The sequence below is a fragment of the Biomphalaria glabrata genome, chromosome 6 (genome assembly GCF_947242115.1).
Source record: "Biomphalaria glabrata chromosome 6, xgBioGlab47.1, whole genome shotgun sequence".
Taxonomy (NCBI): domain Eukaryota; kingdom Metazoa; phylum Mollusca; class Gastropoda; family Planorbidae; genus Biomphalaria; species Biomphalaria glabrata.
The window spans coordinates 42,184,662-42,199,596 of NC_074716.1; the positions used below are offsets into that span (position 1 = coordinate 42,184,662).

General features: G+C 34.4%; 2 protein-coding genes across 6 annotated transcripts in view; one reads left to right on the plus strand and one right to left on the minus strand.

The window, feature by feature from the left end:
• Positions 1-13,164, minus strand: LOC106079684 (uncharacterized). 4 transcript variants are annotated; one of them, XM_056032633.1, is made up of 2 exons: positions 12,683-13,164; positions 1-6,161 (listed from the first exon to the last, which is right to left on the minus strand). In XM_056032633.1, exon 2 carries the CDS (start codon positions 1,456-1,458, stop codon positions 475-477), a length of 984 nt encoding a protein of 327 aa, XP_055888608.1. In that variant the 5' UTR covers positions 1,459-6,161; positions 12,683-13,164; the 3' UTR covers positions 1-474. The 4 variants fall into 4 exon arrangements, with proteins under 4 accessions (XP_055888608.1, XP_055888607.1, XP_013096342.2 ...); XM_056032632.1 differs by lacking the exon at positions 12,683-13,164 and adding an exon at positions 8,616-8,934; XM_013240888.2 differs by lacking the exon at positions 12,683-13,164 and adding an exon at positions 8,504-8,929.
• The window catches only part of LOC106079695 (uncharacterized), a 21,031-nt gene continuing 15,150 nt past the window's right edge, over positions 9,055-14,935 (plus strand). The window contains exons 1-2 of one of the 2 annotated variants that reach the window (XM_013240898.2): positions 9,055-9,236; positions 12,701-12,775. In XM_013240898.2, coding sequence (XP_013096352.2) covers positions 9,185-9,236; positions 12,701-12,775 — 127 coding nt within the window. In that variant the 5' untranslated portion in view covers positions 9,055-9,184. Of the gene's footprint in view, positions 9,237-12,700; positions 12,776-13,507; positions 13,546-14,935 lie in introns of those variants that run through there. The other variant, XM_056032631.1, reaches the window with a different exon arrangement.

Sequence of the window (14,935 nt, forward strand, 5' to 3'; positions counted from 1 at the left end):
ACTTTATTGCAAGCAAAATCTTTTGACTTAGCCGATTTGGTGAAGCTGTTTTGGTTCAACGGCTTGTTTGACTACGCCGTTTTAGCGCAGGGCGTTTTGGCGCTGATGGATGTAGAAAGATAGATAGATAGATAGATAGATAGATAGATAGATAGATAGATAGATAGATAGATAGATAGATAGATAGATAGATAGATAGATAGATAGATAGATAGATAGATAGATAGATAGATTGTAATAACTTAAGGGAGGCAACTCAACGAGACAAAGACGCTTATTTACATGGAGACATGACAAACACAAAGGGGCATCTGCCTTGAGCACAGCATCTCCATATTGGCTCTAGACTTGGGCGGAAATCGTTTTCTCTCTCATGTCAACATCCAACTTGTCTAGTCCGTGATAGTGCGCACCTTCTTTCTGCACTATCTTCGATGGTGGTGTGCATGGCTGGGTTATAGCATTGCCCCCTTCTTAGCACATTTCGTCCCGAAAAGAAATAATGTAGTAGAGGTTTGACAGTTTAGGTGGAGGTCGATTCGTTGGAGTCACAGGTAGCAGGGAGCGTGTTCCCCACGAAGGCATCCGCACTGTTTTCCTCCGGTGCCACTTTCTCTTTCTCCAGTTGATCAAGCTTTTGTTGAGACGATGACGTGGCCTTCTGACACACAAAGAGATAGTGTTAAGCCCTGTTTTTCTCAACACAGCCGTTACTCGGGCACGCTGTTTCTGCAAACCCTCCTGACAGAAGCCTTTGAAGGAGACCGCAGGTTCACATGCAGCCACGCTGCTAACGAAGTCCAATGCGCCGCGGTCATCCTCAGCTAACAGTTTCACGTTCAGGAGATAAGTCTCTTCGAGTTGAAGATGTCTTCCTCTTGACAGCTTAGATTTAAAGTGGGCTGACTGACATTCATCTGTGCCAATGTCAATGATGATGGCAGAAGTACACATACCTTGTTTGTAGTTTTCTTGGCATCCACATTCCCTGTGTGGTGCGTCGCACGTACAGTTCATGCTAAACTTCTGGCTGCAGTTGTCGAGCTTCGAAATTACCTCGTGAGCACCGACAGATAGGCAGAGGTCCTTAAGGTCTATAGCAACAGGCTTAGACGCAGACCCAACGTTGTCTTCATCTGTCCGGCTCATTGAGATACAGGTATTAGGTACATCAGGAACAAACGCTTCAGGCACATAACAGTCTTTCGTTTCTTCATTTTTCTCTTTCCGTTTAATTCGGTACATCCAGTTGAGTTCGTCACAGCAATCGTTGTCACGTTTCTCGTCTTGAAAGTCACAACCACAAGACTTGCCCACAACACAGACACAGACGGCGCTCCAATTCCCAGCGTCTCCGTTACCACTGTTTGTGCAGCCACAGTCTTGACCATGCAACTTCTTTACCAACGAGTCTACAGGCAACTGCTCCTTTACCAACGAGTCTTCTTGAGACACCATTTTATCTACCTTTTCCCCATACTGTTAATTTGTTCACACATTGCATCAATACCTTCATTTATCTTGCCAATAAGCTCACAAATCTCCGGTTCAATTTCAAATAGGTAGGTCTCCGGATCTTCGTCTTCATCAATTAGAGCTTGCCGGAGACGAGCTGTAAGCACCTCCTTGCTACCACCAAGCTTCAGGCGTCTGTAACGAAGTTCTTGCCTTAGCTCTTTAACTAAGAGTTGGTCTAGTTGTTTCAAAGATGCCATTGTGCTAGAATCCTACCTCTTCTCGTTGAGTCGCCTATAATCCCACTTCTGAGACCAATGTAACAACTTAAGGGAGGCAACTCAACGAGACAAAGACGTTTATTTACACGGAGACATGACAAACACAAAGGGGCATCTGCCTTGAGCACAGCATCTCCATATTGGCTCTTCACTTCGGCGGAAATCGTTCTCTCTCTCATGTCAACATCCAACTTGTCTAGTCCGTGATAGTGCGCACCTTCTTTCTGCACTATCTTGGATGGTGGTGTGCATGGCAAGGTTATAACAATATATATATAATTGACGTTTGTTTTTTACATCAATTAAAAAAGATTCAGTCAGGAGAAAACAACATATTACTTTTTTTGGTTGAAATTAAAATAAATTGTATTTAAATAATATAAGGATATTCTCAACATACTGCTCCTTGCTTTATTCTCCCGATAGATTATCACATTTTGTAGACCTACTGACCGTATCACTAAATTATTTAGTTTTATTTTATACTGAAATTACAAAAGAATTACAAATATACAAAATAATTAAATCTATATACAATATTAAGAGAGGAAGGCAATTTTTTTATATAAATGTTTGTATGATACAAGTCAATAACTTCACAATACAATCATGTGCGAGAGTGAGTTTGTGAGTCGTAGGACACAGACGTAGAAGGGAATAGGCCGAAGACATAGGGAAACGACTAAAAGACAACTTAAATTGACAACGGCTTTGTCTGCGTTAAATATGTATTTATTTTTTGTTTGTTTATTTATTTATTTAGAGAGACCGAGAGAGGGAGAGGGAGATCGAGAGAGACTGAGTGAGAGACATTGATATATTGATATATTGATAATGATGTATTGATATATTGATAGACAGACAGATATTGATATATTGAAAGACAGACACAAACAGACAGACAGACAGATAGATAGATAGATAGATAGATAGATAGATAGATAGATAGATAGATAGATAGATAGATAGATAGATAGATAGATAGATAGATAGATAGATAGATAGATAGATAGATGGATGGATGGATGGATGGATGGATGGATGGATAGATAGATAGATAGATAGATAGATAGATAGATAGATAGATAGATAGATAGATAGATAGATAGATAGATAGATAGATAGATAGATAGATAGATGGATGGATGGATGGATGGATGGATGGATGGATGGATGGATGGATGGATAGATAGATAGATAGATAGATAGATAGATAGATAGATAGATAGATAGATAGATAGATAGATAGATAGATAGATAGATAGATAGATAGATGGATGGATGGATGGATGGATGGATGGATGGATGGATAGATAGATAGATAGATAGATAGATAGATAGATAGATAGATAGATAGATAGATAGATAGATAGATAGATAGATAGATAGATAGATAGATAGATCGATAGATAGATAGATAGATAGATAGATAGATAGATAGATAGATAGATAGATAGATAGATAGATAGATAGATAGATAGATAGATAGATTAGAGATGTTGATATTGTGAACATATATATATATTACATTTATGCTTTCCTTTTTTAAACCTAACAAAGATCTAAAAAGAAGTTTACATTTTGTTAACTGAACTAAAAGAATTCGTCTAAAATGTAAAACTTGCTACATATGAAGAAAATGATTTATCTAGTAATTCTTTCTGGCCTTCTATTATATTGTAGTGCTTATATGTTCAGCGCGTGAATGACTCTCTAAATGCCAAAGCAATAAATACACTTATTTAGGTCAACAATAATGACTAAATTAACATATAATTTGTTTCCTAATGGCATAAGTACCTTAGAATAGAAAAAGAATAAATTATATAAGATAATTGTTAAAAGAAATATACAACGACTTCATAAAAACAACATAAAAATCAATCAGTAACAAGCGAAGTTTTTAAAAAATACTTGGTCACAAAATAGGAAGAACGCTAAAAACAACTGCGATCTCTTAATACTGCAGGGTTCAACTTATTTTTCCTATATAAAGCAAATTAATTAATTACTACTAAATGACAAACTTTTTTTTCCTGTCAGACATATACACGGATTGAGTTAATATTAGCTTTGTAAAAACATAATACATAAACATAACCTGACCTTACAGTTGAGCGTTACATTTGTTTTGAACACATTTAGCTTAGTTAAAAGAACATATTGCTCAAACATCATTGTATTATAAATTGATTTACATTTGTAATATAGACAAAAAAGATTTATAAACGTTAATATTAAAAACTAATCAACAAACGTTTCATGTAAGTCAACAAAGTGAATTGTAGTGAACACATTTTCAACAAAGTGAACTTCTATTTCACTAACACTAAGACTGTCGCATGTCATCACTATCACAGATGAAATGTTTGTAAATAGAGCAGCAGATAGAGCACACTAACATCTTGAAATAGAAAAAACAACATTTGGTATCTACCATCTACCAAAAGACGCCTGAGAAGTTTGAAATAAGCAAATAATTTTTACCTAGTCACATATGGGTCCAACAAAATATACATTTCCATACAGCCATATCGGAGATTAGCAATGTCAAGGACACTGAACTTAGCAATGTCAAGAACACTAAATAAAACTTTACTGTTGCCAACTAAAAAAAAAAGGAACTGACATATATGTTATATAAAACTCAAATGCGTTACAGTCAATCTTTGTATCAAGTGCCCCATTGTTACCGCTAGTTAGTTGCTCATTTGTTATATATAAGTTTTAAGTCCTGGGTTGAACATCATATTCATCCTAAAATTAAAATTATTTTGGACTACAAACTGAAGAGCTTAGAACTTTTGATTCTGAAGTATCAAAATGTGCGCAGATAATATCAAATACCTTTTTGAAAACAAGTTTTTCACCATTTCCTTTATTTTGTACACCAGATACACCAGAAAGATAACCGTTTAGAGTACCTCAGTCGTGTATGAAGATATCCAATAATATGCTTACTATAAAAACCATAAACATTTATTAATATAACCATTGCTTCTTTGGGCATTAGAGACATATAGGCACTGTAAGGACGATGGGAATGGAAAAACAGAAATTATGAAATGTAGATAGTCTGTTACAGTAATAGACTATAATAGTATTAATATAATGAGCAACCATCTAAAACTTTGACAGAAACATCTCCGAGAGCGCTAATTTCAGTAAGAATGTATCATAGTTTTTTTTAAACAGTTGATACCGGTAAATTGGAGCACCTCTAGACACAATAAGTTTGAACCCTAATAACCAGCAGGTTAAATTACACAAATATTTTCAGTTTCACAAGAATGTTTCGGTTGTTGATGATTCGCTGCAAAGTAACGGCTGGTCCGAGTGTGTGGTGCTACCATTAAACGATTCAAATATATTTTTTAAAAAATTACCAACAAATTAATATATAATTTAACAAGATATTCAATAATAAAATATAATGCTGCGGCTTAATAATCATTTGGGATAAGTCATAAATATCTTAAAAATATAAGAAGGTGAAAAAGTAACTCAAGTTTGTTAATGTTAGTTCATTGGGCTTCATCTATAGTATATCAATTAATAAAATGCCATTTGAAATTTTAATCTACACTTCTCTTAATGACAACTCTGGATTTACAAAAACAGTTTCTTTACTGCTACAGTTCTCGCCACTTGGGCTCACTCCCCTATGGACCATATTGTGGGAGCGTACGCCCAATAAAAATATGGATCCGCCGCTGCTCGATGGGCACGTTTTGGCTGTGTAAGTGTAATAGCCCTCTTCATGTTTCCTCCAGTGGCCCAGAGTGAGATATTTGTAACAACCATGTGGGTGTGATACAGTGATACAAAGTCTATCTGACTCCTTAATGTGTAAGTACTTCAGATGTAACTTCCTAGACAAATATTCATACTCTCGTAGACTATTTTCTATTTCTCTAACTGTATCTTCTTCGTATATTTTAAATGCCAATATACTGATGTCTCGCTGGTCGCATGAATCTAGGAGATTACTACTCCTCAGAATTTTAGGTTGAACTTCGACCCCATCAAAAAACATGGCGCACTCAGTTTTCTCGGCTGCATCTTGGTCAGAGACCAGGTGATGTGCGGTCAAAACTATTATCTGCCCTAATTGCTGTTCCGATCCTGATTCTAGCCTAGTATCCTTGCAGTTTTTAATGCTACCGCTGCCTTTAAGATCCTGATAAAATATAAGACCATTTCCTGTATTACTATTGGGAGCTATTGTAGATTGCGGACTCAAAGTAGTCACTGTTAATTTTACTGTTAATTTGGACAAGTGATTGATAAGATGAGAAAAATCTTTGTCTTTCTGAAACTTTTTAGGTAGATGTTCAATCTTAAATTTTGTAATAGGAATAAAATCTTCATGATTGTTGTTTTTATCACACGATTGTATTGCGAAGTGCAGGTCAAATTTAGACCCTGAGGAAGAGAAAAAAACGAATCTATTTTATCAAACGAAAGCAAACTTTTCTAGATCTATATTTCAATATAACGGCTGCTTAGAAACTATTTGGAGTGTAGAAAGATAATTAACGAGAATAAAAGCACTATAATGCCTTCAGGTGTTTTGTAAAATTAAAGGTTTTAGGTCTATATCTATATTGCACAATTTTAAAACAAATTTTCTAACGTATAATAAAGATTATTATTATTAAGTTAGAAAGAACAAGTATTCATTCTCTGGTCTAGAAGTATTCATTCTCTGGTCTGGCACTCCCAGTGTCGAGTTTTGTTAAAGAGAAACACAATTCATTGTAATCCATTTATCAATTTCCACCGAGGAATTTTCGGGTGATGTGGCAGGTCTGCAGCAGTACCGCCCTCTGATAGGCAGAGAGAATCTTCCTAGGATAAGGGGCTTTGAAGGTATCTATGAGGTCCGATGGTAGGATGGGATACAATGGGCCACGCTGAATACTCAAAATGCTATTTTTTTTACGTAGTACTAGTAAGAAAAAAGTGATTTTTTAGAATGCCATTTGCTTAATAAAATAAATAGATTTGATAAAAGTAAATAAATAATTTGATTTATATTGGTTGTTTAATTATTTTTGTTAAAATTTGTACTATATAGCTATGTTAAATTATGTCCCCTTTTACTGCATTGATACACGGTGTGTACAAACATACATATGATTTAATTCACTTAATTGTTGACCGATGGACACAATTTTTGCTTGACTTACTCCTGAGGTCCATAGCATCAAAACCCACCCACAAAATAATTTTTTGGAACAAAATTGTGACTTCGTGTACGAAGGGGTTATTATCCCCTCGGTTGATATAACAATGGGAGGGGGGTATATTGTTACTTTGGATATTATAATTATCATTATTTTAGAAACGAAAGAGTATTTATTCTCTGACAATGTCAGGGTCGACTTTCGTTAAAGAGAAGCTAATTTAATTATATTCCCTTTATCATTATTATTATTATTATTATTTAAATTTAACCCCCCCCCCCGAACTATACTGGGGCAAGTGGTGGTTTAACATTAAATTCTCACCTAAAATAAACAGAATAAAAGCAAACAAGGTGACAAAAACATTTTGTGTGGAAACACAGACTCAAATCGGCCCCCGAAGTGGTCCATCCAGGCAGATAAAAAGGCAGAAAGAAAAGCGAAATGAAATTCTATCAAAGGCAATTGAAAGACAAGAATGGAGAAAGAAGGTTGACAGATCTTGTGTGGTGCCCCAACGGTCCAGAAGACCAAGGTATAGGTGAATGTGAAGATGAAGTTATATGTGAACCTGGCCTAACTGATGTCTTATAATGATTTTCTAATTGATCTTATTGTTTTGTAAAGTGTCAAACTCTTACTCAAAGCCTCAAGAAAAAAAAATTCCTTTCGACAATGTCGCATAACACAGCACTACTGTTCACGCAATAATATGAAAACTATAGTTTAATTATTGTTTTAAATTATGTTCGATTTATATGTATACTAAATAGAATTTTTCTCTTCGAAAGCATATTTTTTTTAATATAGTAGTTAGTATGACAGAAAAAAGTAGCCGTTGCATCAGAATTTTGAATGGTCTAAAATATCATGATGTAGGATTTTTCAATATCTTTTCTAGTCTAAGAGATTTAACGGGACGGACGGACGGACCGACCGACCTCACAAAACTAATAGCGTCTATTCCTCTTTCTGGGGCGATAAAGTAAGCATTTTAAAAAAAAAATTTGGAGCGACCTGAATTCGAACTCATGGCTTATATGTTTCACAAGCCAACAAGGTAACCACTCTTCTAGTGGAGAGATTAGGAACGTGGAAGATTGTAAAGTTATCTATGTTTCTATAGTCTTGATCTATTTTTCATGTTGTGTTCACGAACGATGTATAAAGGAGACTAATTCAGCTTATACCACCACTTCAGTCAAGTACAAATTCTTTCCCTTGTTTGAGATGCCAAACAAATGAACGAACTAATTGGTTAATTATGTTTATTGATTCTTGTCTTGTCAGTTAAAAGAAATAATTTTGCAAAATTTCTGCTAAATCCGAGATTGAGTGTGGGAGTAATAAATTTTAACAAATAGACAGCGTTGATATAAGCTTTGTAAAAAGGTTCTTAATAATTTTTACAGCTGACCAATCTTTTGGGATATCATGTGCAAATGTAGCGCCTACGTACCTAATTTATTCTTCACTGTATACATTGCCCAAACATAAACTGGAAATTAGTTTCCTAAAAATGCATAACTTTACACTTTATAAAATTATAAAATTATTAAAAAAAAATAGATACATTACCAGGTGCAGACGGACATTGTGCATTCATTTGTTAATATATCGCAAACTGTCTCTTATTACTCAACACAAATTTTTTCACATTTGCATATCGAAACGAAAACTGAAATGCCACCTTCGTGTTTTTGTAGCCAATTTTCGACTCATGGTTGAATCCTCTGCTTGTTTATACTGTATCTTGAAATGACATCGATGTCAGGCACTCCTAATAGAAATACCATCCGTAACAAACTAAAACATTTCAAGATGTATTCCATCGATTAAAGAATTCTGGACATTGTCCGCGTCTCATTTCTTTCGACTCTCAATGCATACAGCTCAACGTAATGGGAATTTCCGATCTTATAATAAATACCGATAGCGTAAATTAGTATTAATACTATTATCATCAATATTTTACTATAATTAATAAATTCAATCTAGTTTATTGTAAAAAAGATTTTTAAAAATGTGTTACAACTATTAATAATTTAAATAAAAAACAAACTAAAAAGGAATTCTATATAGGTAAGGTTGGTACTTTTATACTGGGTATTCCCATATTGATTTGTATTACTTCAGCGTTTTTTATTTACAATATATGTGTATAGTACATTGACAACTGATATCTAGATGACACAGAAATAGGAGTGTATCTTCTTGTAATTCTCTATGTATCCTGATGGAAGTCTTTGATGGCAGACTATGGGGATCATACTTCCTAAAAGTTGTTTTAAACATTCATTCAAAAGCAAAGGTAAAAAAAAGTTAACCAAATACCATGTTATGAGATCCTTGAACTAAACTACATACTAGATCAGGGGTAGCCACCCTAAGTGGCGCATTTCACAGTTACAATTGGCGCATTTTACAGTTACAATTGGCGCATTTCACCCCAAGGAAAAACAAATTCAAGAAAACCACAAAATGATAATAACGAATTTAAAAAAAAAACTTCTCAGGAATTCAGTTTCGTTGATAATACCATTGACCGAAATGTTTGTAAAACTAATCAGACCAAAAAACACGTTTGTTTAATGTAATTTTTGCACCGCATTTTGTATGTTTGAATATGTATGCGCTCTATTTTCGTTTGTCTTGGACATTTTTTATGCTACCTATTTAAGCTTTTTGTTATTAGAAAAACAAATGATGACAATTTCAAAATTTTGAAAAGCCTGGCCTTAGTCACTCTAAGGAAAAACCATATGGTCACACATATTTGAGGAATGTAAATCGTGTATAAGCAATCATCAATTAAATAAAATTAACTAAACTAAACTAATTACCATAATTAAAAGGAATGAAACTTGTAAATTTTTAAGTGGCACATCTCAATCAGAAGTGCAAAATATTGGTCCATGGAACCAAAACGTAGGCCATCCCTGTACTAGATACATAGATTAATAAATAGTAATACATAGACAGACAAACAGACGGACGCACGGACGGACGGACGGACGGATAGACGGACGGACGAAGGGACGGAAGGACGGACGGACCGACAGACAGACAGATAGATAAATTTAAAATTCAGACCTTATCTTTTTTTTAAATTGTTTAACTCTTTCTCTCTTTGTGTTTTTGCACATACACACGCTTCTTTCTGTGATTCTAATTCCCTTCTGTCACTGCAAGATTTCAGGCGAGAAACAAGGTTTGTTTCTTACGCTTTATGTCTGTCTGATAAAAAGTTTATACACGTTATTTCTCCCACACCCATTCTCTTCTCAGATCAAGTATGCACATTTATTCCTTAGTATACATTATATTAATACATTAATAAAAACAACACTAGTTAGTCAATTAATTACCACTAATTAGTAATTTTGTTTGATACTAACAAGAGAGAGGGGCGCTGTGTTTGAATGGTTAAGCGCTTGGTTTCCAAACATGGTTTCCTGTATTCGAATTATGGGATATCTAGGGCGCCCCTGAGTTCACTCAACTTTAAGGTGTTCCTGACTTCAGTTGGGGAAAGTAAAGGTGGCTGGTCTTTATGCTGGCAACATGACACCCTGCTAGTTAACCATTGATCAAAGAAACAGACGACCTTAACAACATTTACCCTATAGATCGTATGGTTTAAAAGGGGATCTTTACTAACAAGTGAGATTAATCTTTTGTATTCACAGATATAGCTAAATAAGTAACGTTGTTTCCCTTCAAATAATCATAAATGTTCGCTTTTCCTACCACACCCATTCTCTGATCAAGTTGACATTTTAAACCAATTATTTATTGTACCTAACAAAACATGAATACGTTTAAAAAATTAACTCATTAGTCAATTAGTTATTTTGTTTGGTAATGAATAAGCGATGTAGTTGTAAGTGTGGATTTCTTCCCCTAGGTTTAGCTTTATTTGAAAAAAAAGATTTTTAGCGGTTCCCGAAAGGAGAAAAGACGCTATTAGTTTTGTGTGGCCTGTCTGTTCAACCGTCCGTCCGTCCGTCCCGTTTATATCTCAAAAACTAGAAGAGAAAATGAAAATAGTACATCATGATATTTTAGATCATTTAAAGTTCTGATGCAACAGCTAATTTTTTTTTCCCAAAGTGAACCATCTAATTTTTAAAATTATATATGCAAGCAGATTTTTCAAAAAAATTGCACCACTTTTCAATGAAAAAAGTTCAAGGGAAGTAACTTTTTTGAAAAGGTCATAGACTTCTTCATTAATAACTCAAGCTTCATTCATAAATTCGAGCATTTGTAAAAAAAAGATACAAAAAGGGCATCTAAGGTCACAATGATAAAATTGCCAATGGTTCATTATAAAATATATTTTCCATTTATTAACTAACTCATTGAATAAAATACTGATTCAAATATTGTTTAAAAAATAAATTTGATACGAACTTCGTTTTAGTTATAAGTTTAAAAAATAACGAACTACTTTTATAGCGCGCAGTTTTGACATATCCTCATTATACGGGCCTACTTTTGACAATCTAAATAAGACTAAATAGAGTTTAGATTTAGATATATTTATAATGTATTAATAGTTTGAACAAAATTTTAATTATTAAGGTATTAAGGCAATTGTTAGGCCATAACTTATCTTCTGACAGTTTATGGATGCAGATTTATTTATTATGTTAACAATAGTATCACATTAAGAAATAAATCGGATACGAACAGCATAGTATACCATTCGTAATGGCATTACCCGGTAACAAATGACCTACTATTCATGACATAACATATATTCATGACATAACTATAACATTTGCCTACCCTAGGTCTAGTAATTGTAAGATTAAACGTGTACATTCATACGAGTTCTAGTCGAGAGGTAGTAGATTCTATATCAAGATTCTATATCCAGTTCTAGATCTAGTTCTATATCAAGATTCTATATCAAGATTCTATATCAAGATTCTATATCAAGATTCTATATCCAGTTCTAGATCTAGATCTAATTCTAGATCTACTTAGATCTACATCTAGACTTAAGTCTAATTCTAGACTAGACTTAGATCTAGTTGTAGACCTAGACTTAGATCTTGAATATAGATTTAGATCTAAAACTAGGTCTAGATCTAGCTGACAAATGACAACGGAGATATTAATTTTTATTTTGCGAGGGGAATGTCTGGTCCAAGTAGACCTTATCCAAGTCTTTCAAGCCATTTCTAACTAGCTCACTACCTAATAAAAATAGGTCAAGAATATTTTTTTTGTGTTGCCAATTTATCTAATTTTGTAAGAAGAATAAATCTTTTTTAGATTCTCTTTATTGCATGTAATATGTTATTAATTTTAAATATATGGATAAGGTTAATAGTTATTATTTTTAAAATATAAGTGTAATGTAGATGAATATATGGAGATGCTGTGGCTGGGTGGCAAAGCACTTGGAACCAGAAGTCCTGTGTTCGAATCCTGGTGTAGACTCTAGGTAGACCACTTCGGGGGCGGATTTTGAGTTTGTGTTTCCACACAAACTGTCTTTGTAACCTTGTTGTTTTTTTTTTGTTTTTTTTTTGCGTGTTTATAAAATTCAATAACTCGATAGATAGATAGATAGATAGATAGATAGATAGATAGATAGATAGATAGATAGATAGATAGATAGATAGATAGATAGATAGATAGATAGATAAAGTTCTAACATTTATTTTAATTGTGTTAACTCTTTCAACATTTATAACTTTGTAATTACAAAGGAACCATTTATTTTAATTGAATGTCTCTTACTTGTATTCTGTACCAAAGATCAGAAACTTGAGCCAGCTCCTACATCTGCTGACGTGTTGACCAACCTCATTGAAAATAGAATCGATTCTCCAGGTGATTATATCAAGAATTTAACCCTTAAAGTTCATTAGATATGTTGTAGTTTTTATGGCTCGTGTAACAGGCTGTGGTAATAATCTTTTTCCAATTCTTTTTTTCTTCTTTTTCTTCCTGAATCTCTCTTTCTCTCTTTCTTTCTCTCTCTCTCTCTTTTTCTCTTTCTTTCTCTCTCTCTTTCTCTCTTCCTGTCTCTTTTTTTCTCTCTTTCTTTCTCTCTTTCTCTTTCTCTCTCTCTCTTTTTCTCTCTCGCTCTTTCTTTAGCTCTCTCACTCTCTCTCTCTCGCTCAAAAATAAGCTATATATTTTCAACAATATCTAAAGTAAAAGTATGCAAACTGATTAAAACTAGATATTTAAAAAAAAAAAAACTTTATAAAACCTTAATTTTCCATCACTGAGCTTTGCATTATATATTTCCATCCGTATTACAAAAATAGCGTGAACGATTTTTTTTTGTCATAAAAAAAAAGGGGGGGGGGCATGAACAATTAATTAATTACAAACAAATATACTTGTTTTGTTTTTAGAACATTGAGAAACACGCCAGAAGGAAACATAGAGTATTTTTTGTTTCCTATTAATATTATACTATAATGTGTAATCTAATTTATCTGAAGTACCCGAAAATGTTAAAGAGATTTAACCCAAATGAACAATTGTTTATATAGAACGTAGAGTGCGTGCTAGACATTTAGAATGACAATATCCGTGACACTGAGTGCTGACCTCTTCATGGTATAAACTTTGTCACATGTAAACTATGAGTGAGTCTGGTGTGAATGTACACTTTGGTTTCTTATAGTTATAATGTTTTTTGTTTGGTGTAATGCACAAATTGTAAGACAAATTTCCATACGGATAATAAAGATTATTATTATTATGTTAGAAATGAACGAGTAGTCATTCTCTGGCGCTGCCAGGGTCGAGTTTCGCTAAAGAGAAACAAAATTCATCGTAGTCCCTTTAACAGTTTCCACTGAGGAATTTTCTGGTGATGTGGCAGGTCTGCAGCAGTACCGCCCTCTGACAGGCAACGAAGATGTTCCTAGGAATGTTAAGGGCCTTGAAGGTGTCTGTGAGGTCAGTTGTTATTATCCCCTCGGTTGATATAACAATGGGGTATATTGTTATTTTGGACAATTTCCATAGACGCTTAATCTCCAAGCCTAGGTTCCCATATTTTCTTTGTTTTTCTATCTCAGTTTTTCTTAAATTTTGAGACAGTGGTACGGCGATATCGATAATGGTAGCGGTTTTTTCTTTTTTATCGATGAACAGCAGATCCGGGCGATTGAAATCTACCGTTTTGTCGGTCAGAATAGGCCTATCCCAGTACAGCAGATGTTCAGTAGACTCGAGAACCTCTTGCGGAGAGTATTTTTAATAAGGGGGAGTGTCCTTACCGATCAATTTGTACGTCAAAGCCAGGTGTTGGTGTATTAACTTTGCAACTTGGTTATGGCGACCTAGGTAGGCTGATTCTGATAGGGCTGGACATCCCGCCATAATGTGTTCAATCGACTCGCCCACATTTCCACATTTTCGGCATTTGTCGACAACATTGAGTTTCAGGATATGCTTCTCGTAATTTTTTGTCCTGATTACTCTGTCCTGTATTGCTGTAACAAAGCCTTCTGTTTCAGGGTAGAGATGACCTGCTTTGAGCCATGTTAAGGAAGCAGCCTTGTCGATGTTGTCCCCATGTAATGAAGCCGGAAATTTTCCGTGGAGTGTTTTTTCTTCCCATTGGCGAATCTCATGCCCTACGTCGTCCAAACCGATATTGACATCAGCATTGTGTAGGTTCAGAGGGGTTGCATCGGAGTCGTATTTCCGTAGGAAGGAAACTAATTTGTTGCTGGAGGCGAGGAGTTTTGATCGTATTTTTAAAACTTGCATCTTACACAATTTGAAGATGTTCTGCAATCCACGACCCCCATCCTTCCTGGGCAGGTATAACCTTATGGTGGAGCACTTGGGGTGTAGACATCGAAACTTGGTTAGTAATTTTCTAGTGAGTCTGTCAATTATTATTATTATTATTATTATTATCCTGTTTCTTGTTTCTATGTTCAACTTTCCAGATCTAATTGGTACATAAATCGCTCTCCTCAAATAAGGGCGTCGTACATATATAATTAGGTTATGTTTTTT

What these genes read in the sequence shown, in the direction of transcription:
- LOC106079684 (XM_056032633.1), bottom strand. Translation starts at nt 1,458, where the DNA reads ATGGTGTCTCAAGAAGACTCGTTGGTAAAGGAGCAGTTGCCTGTAGAC.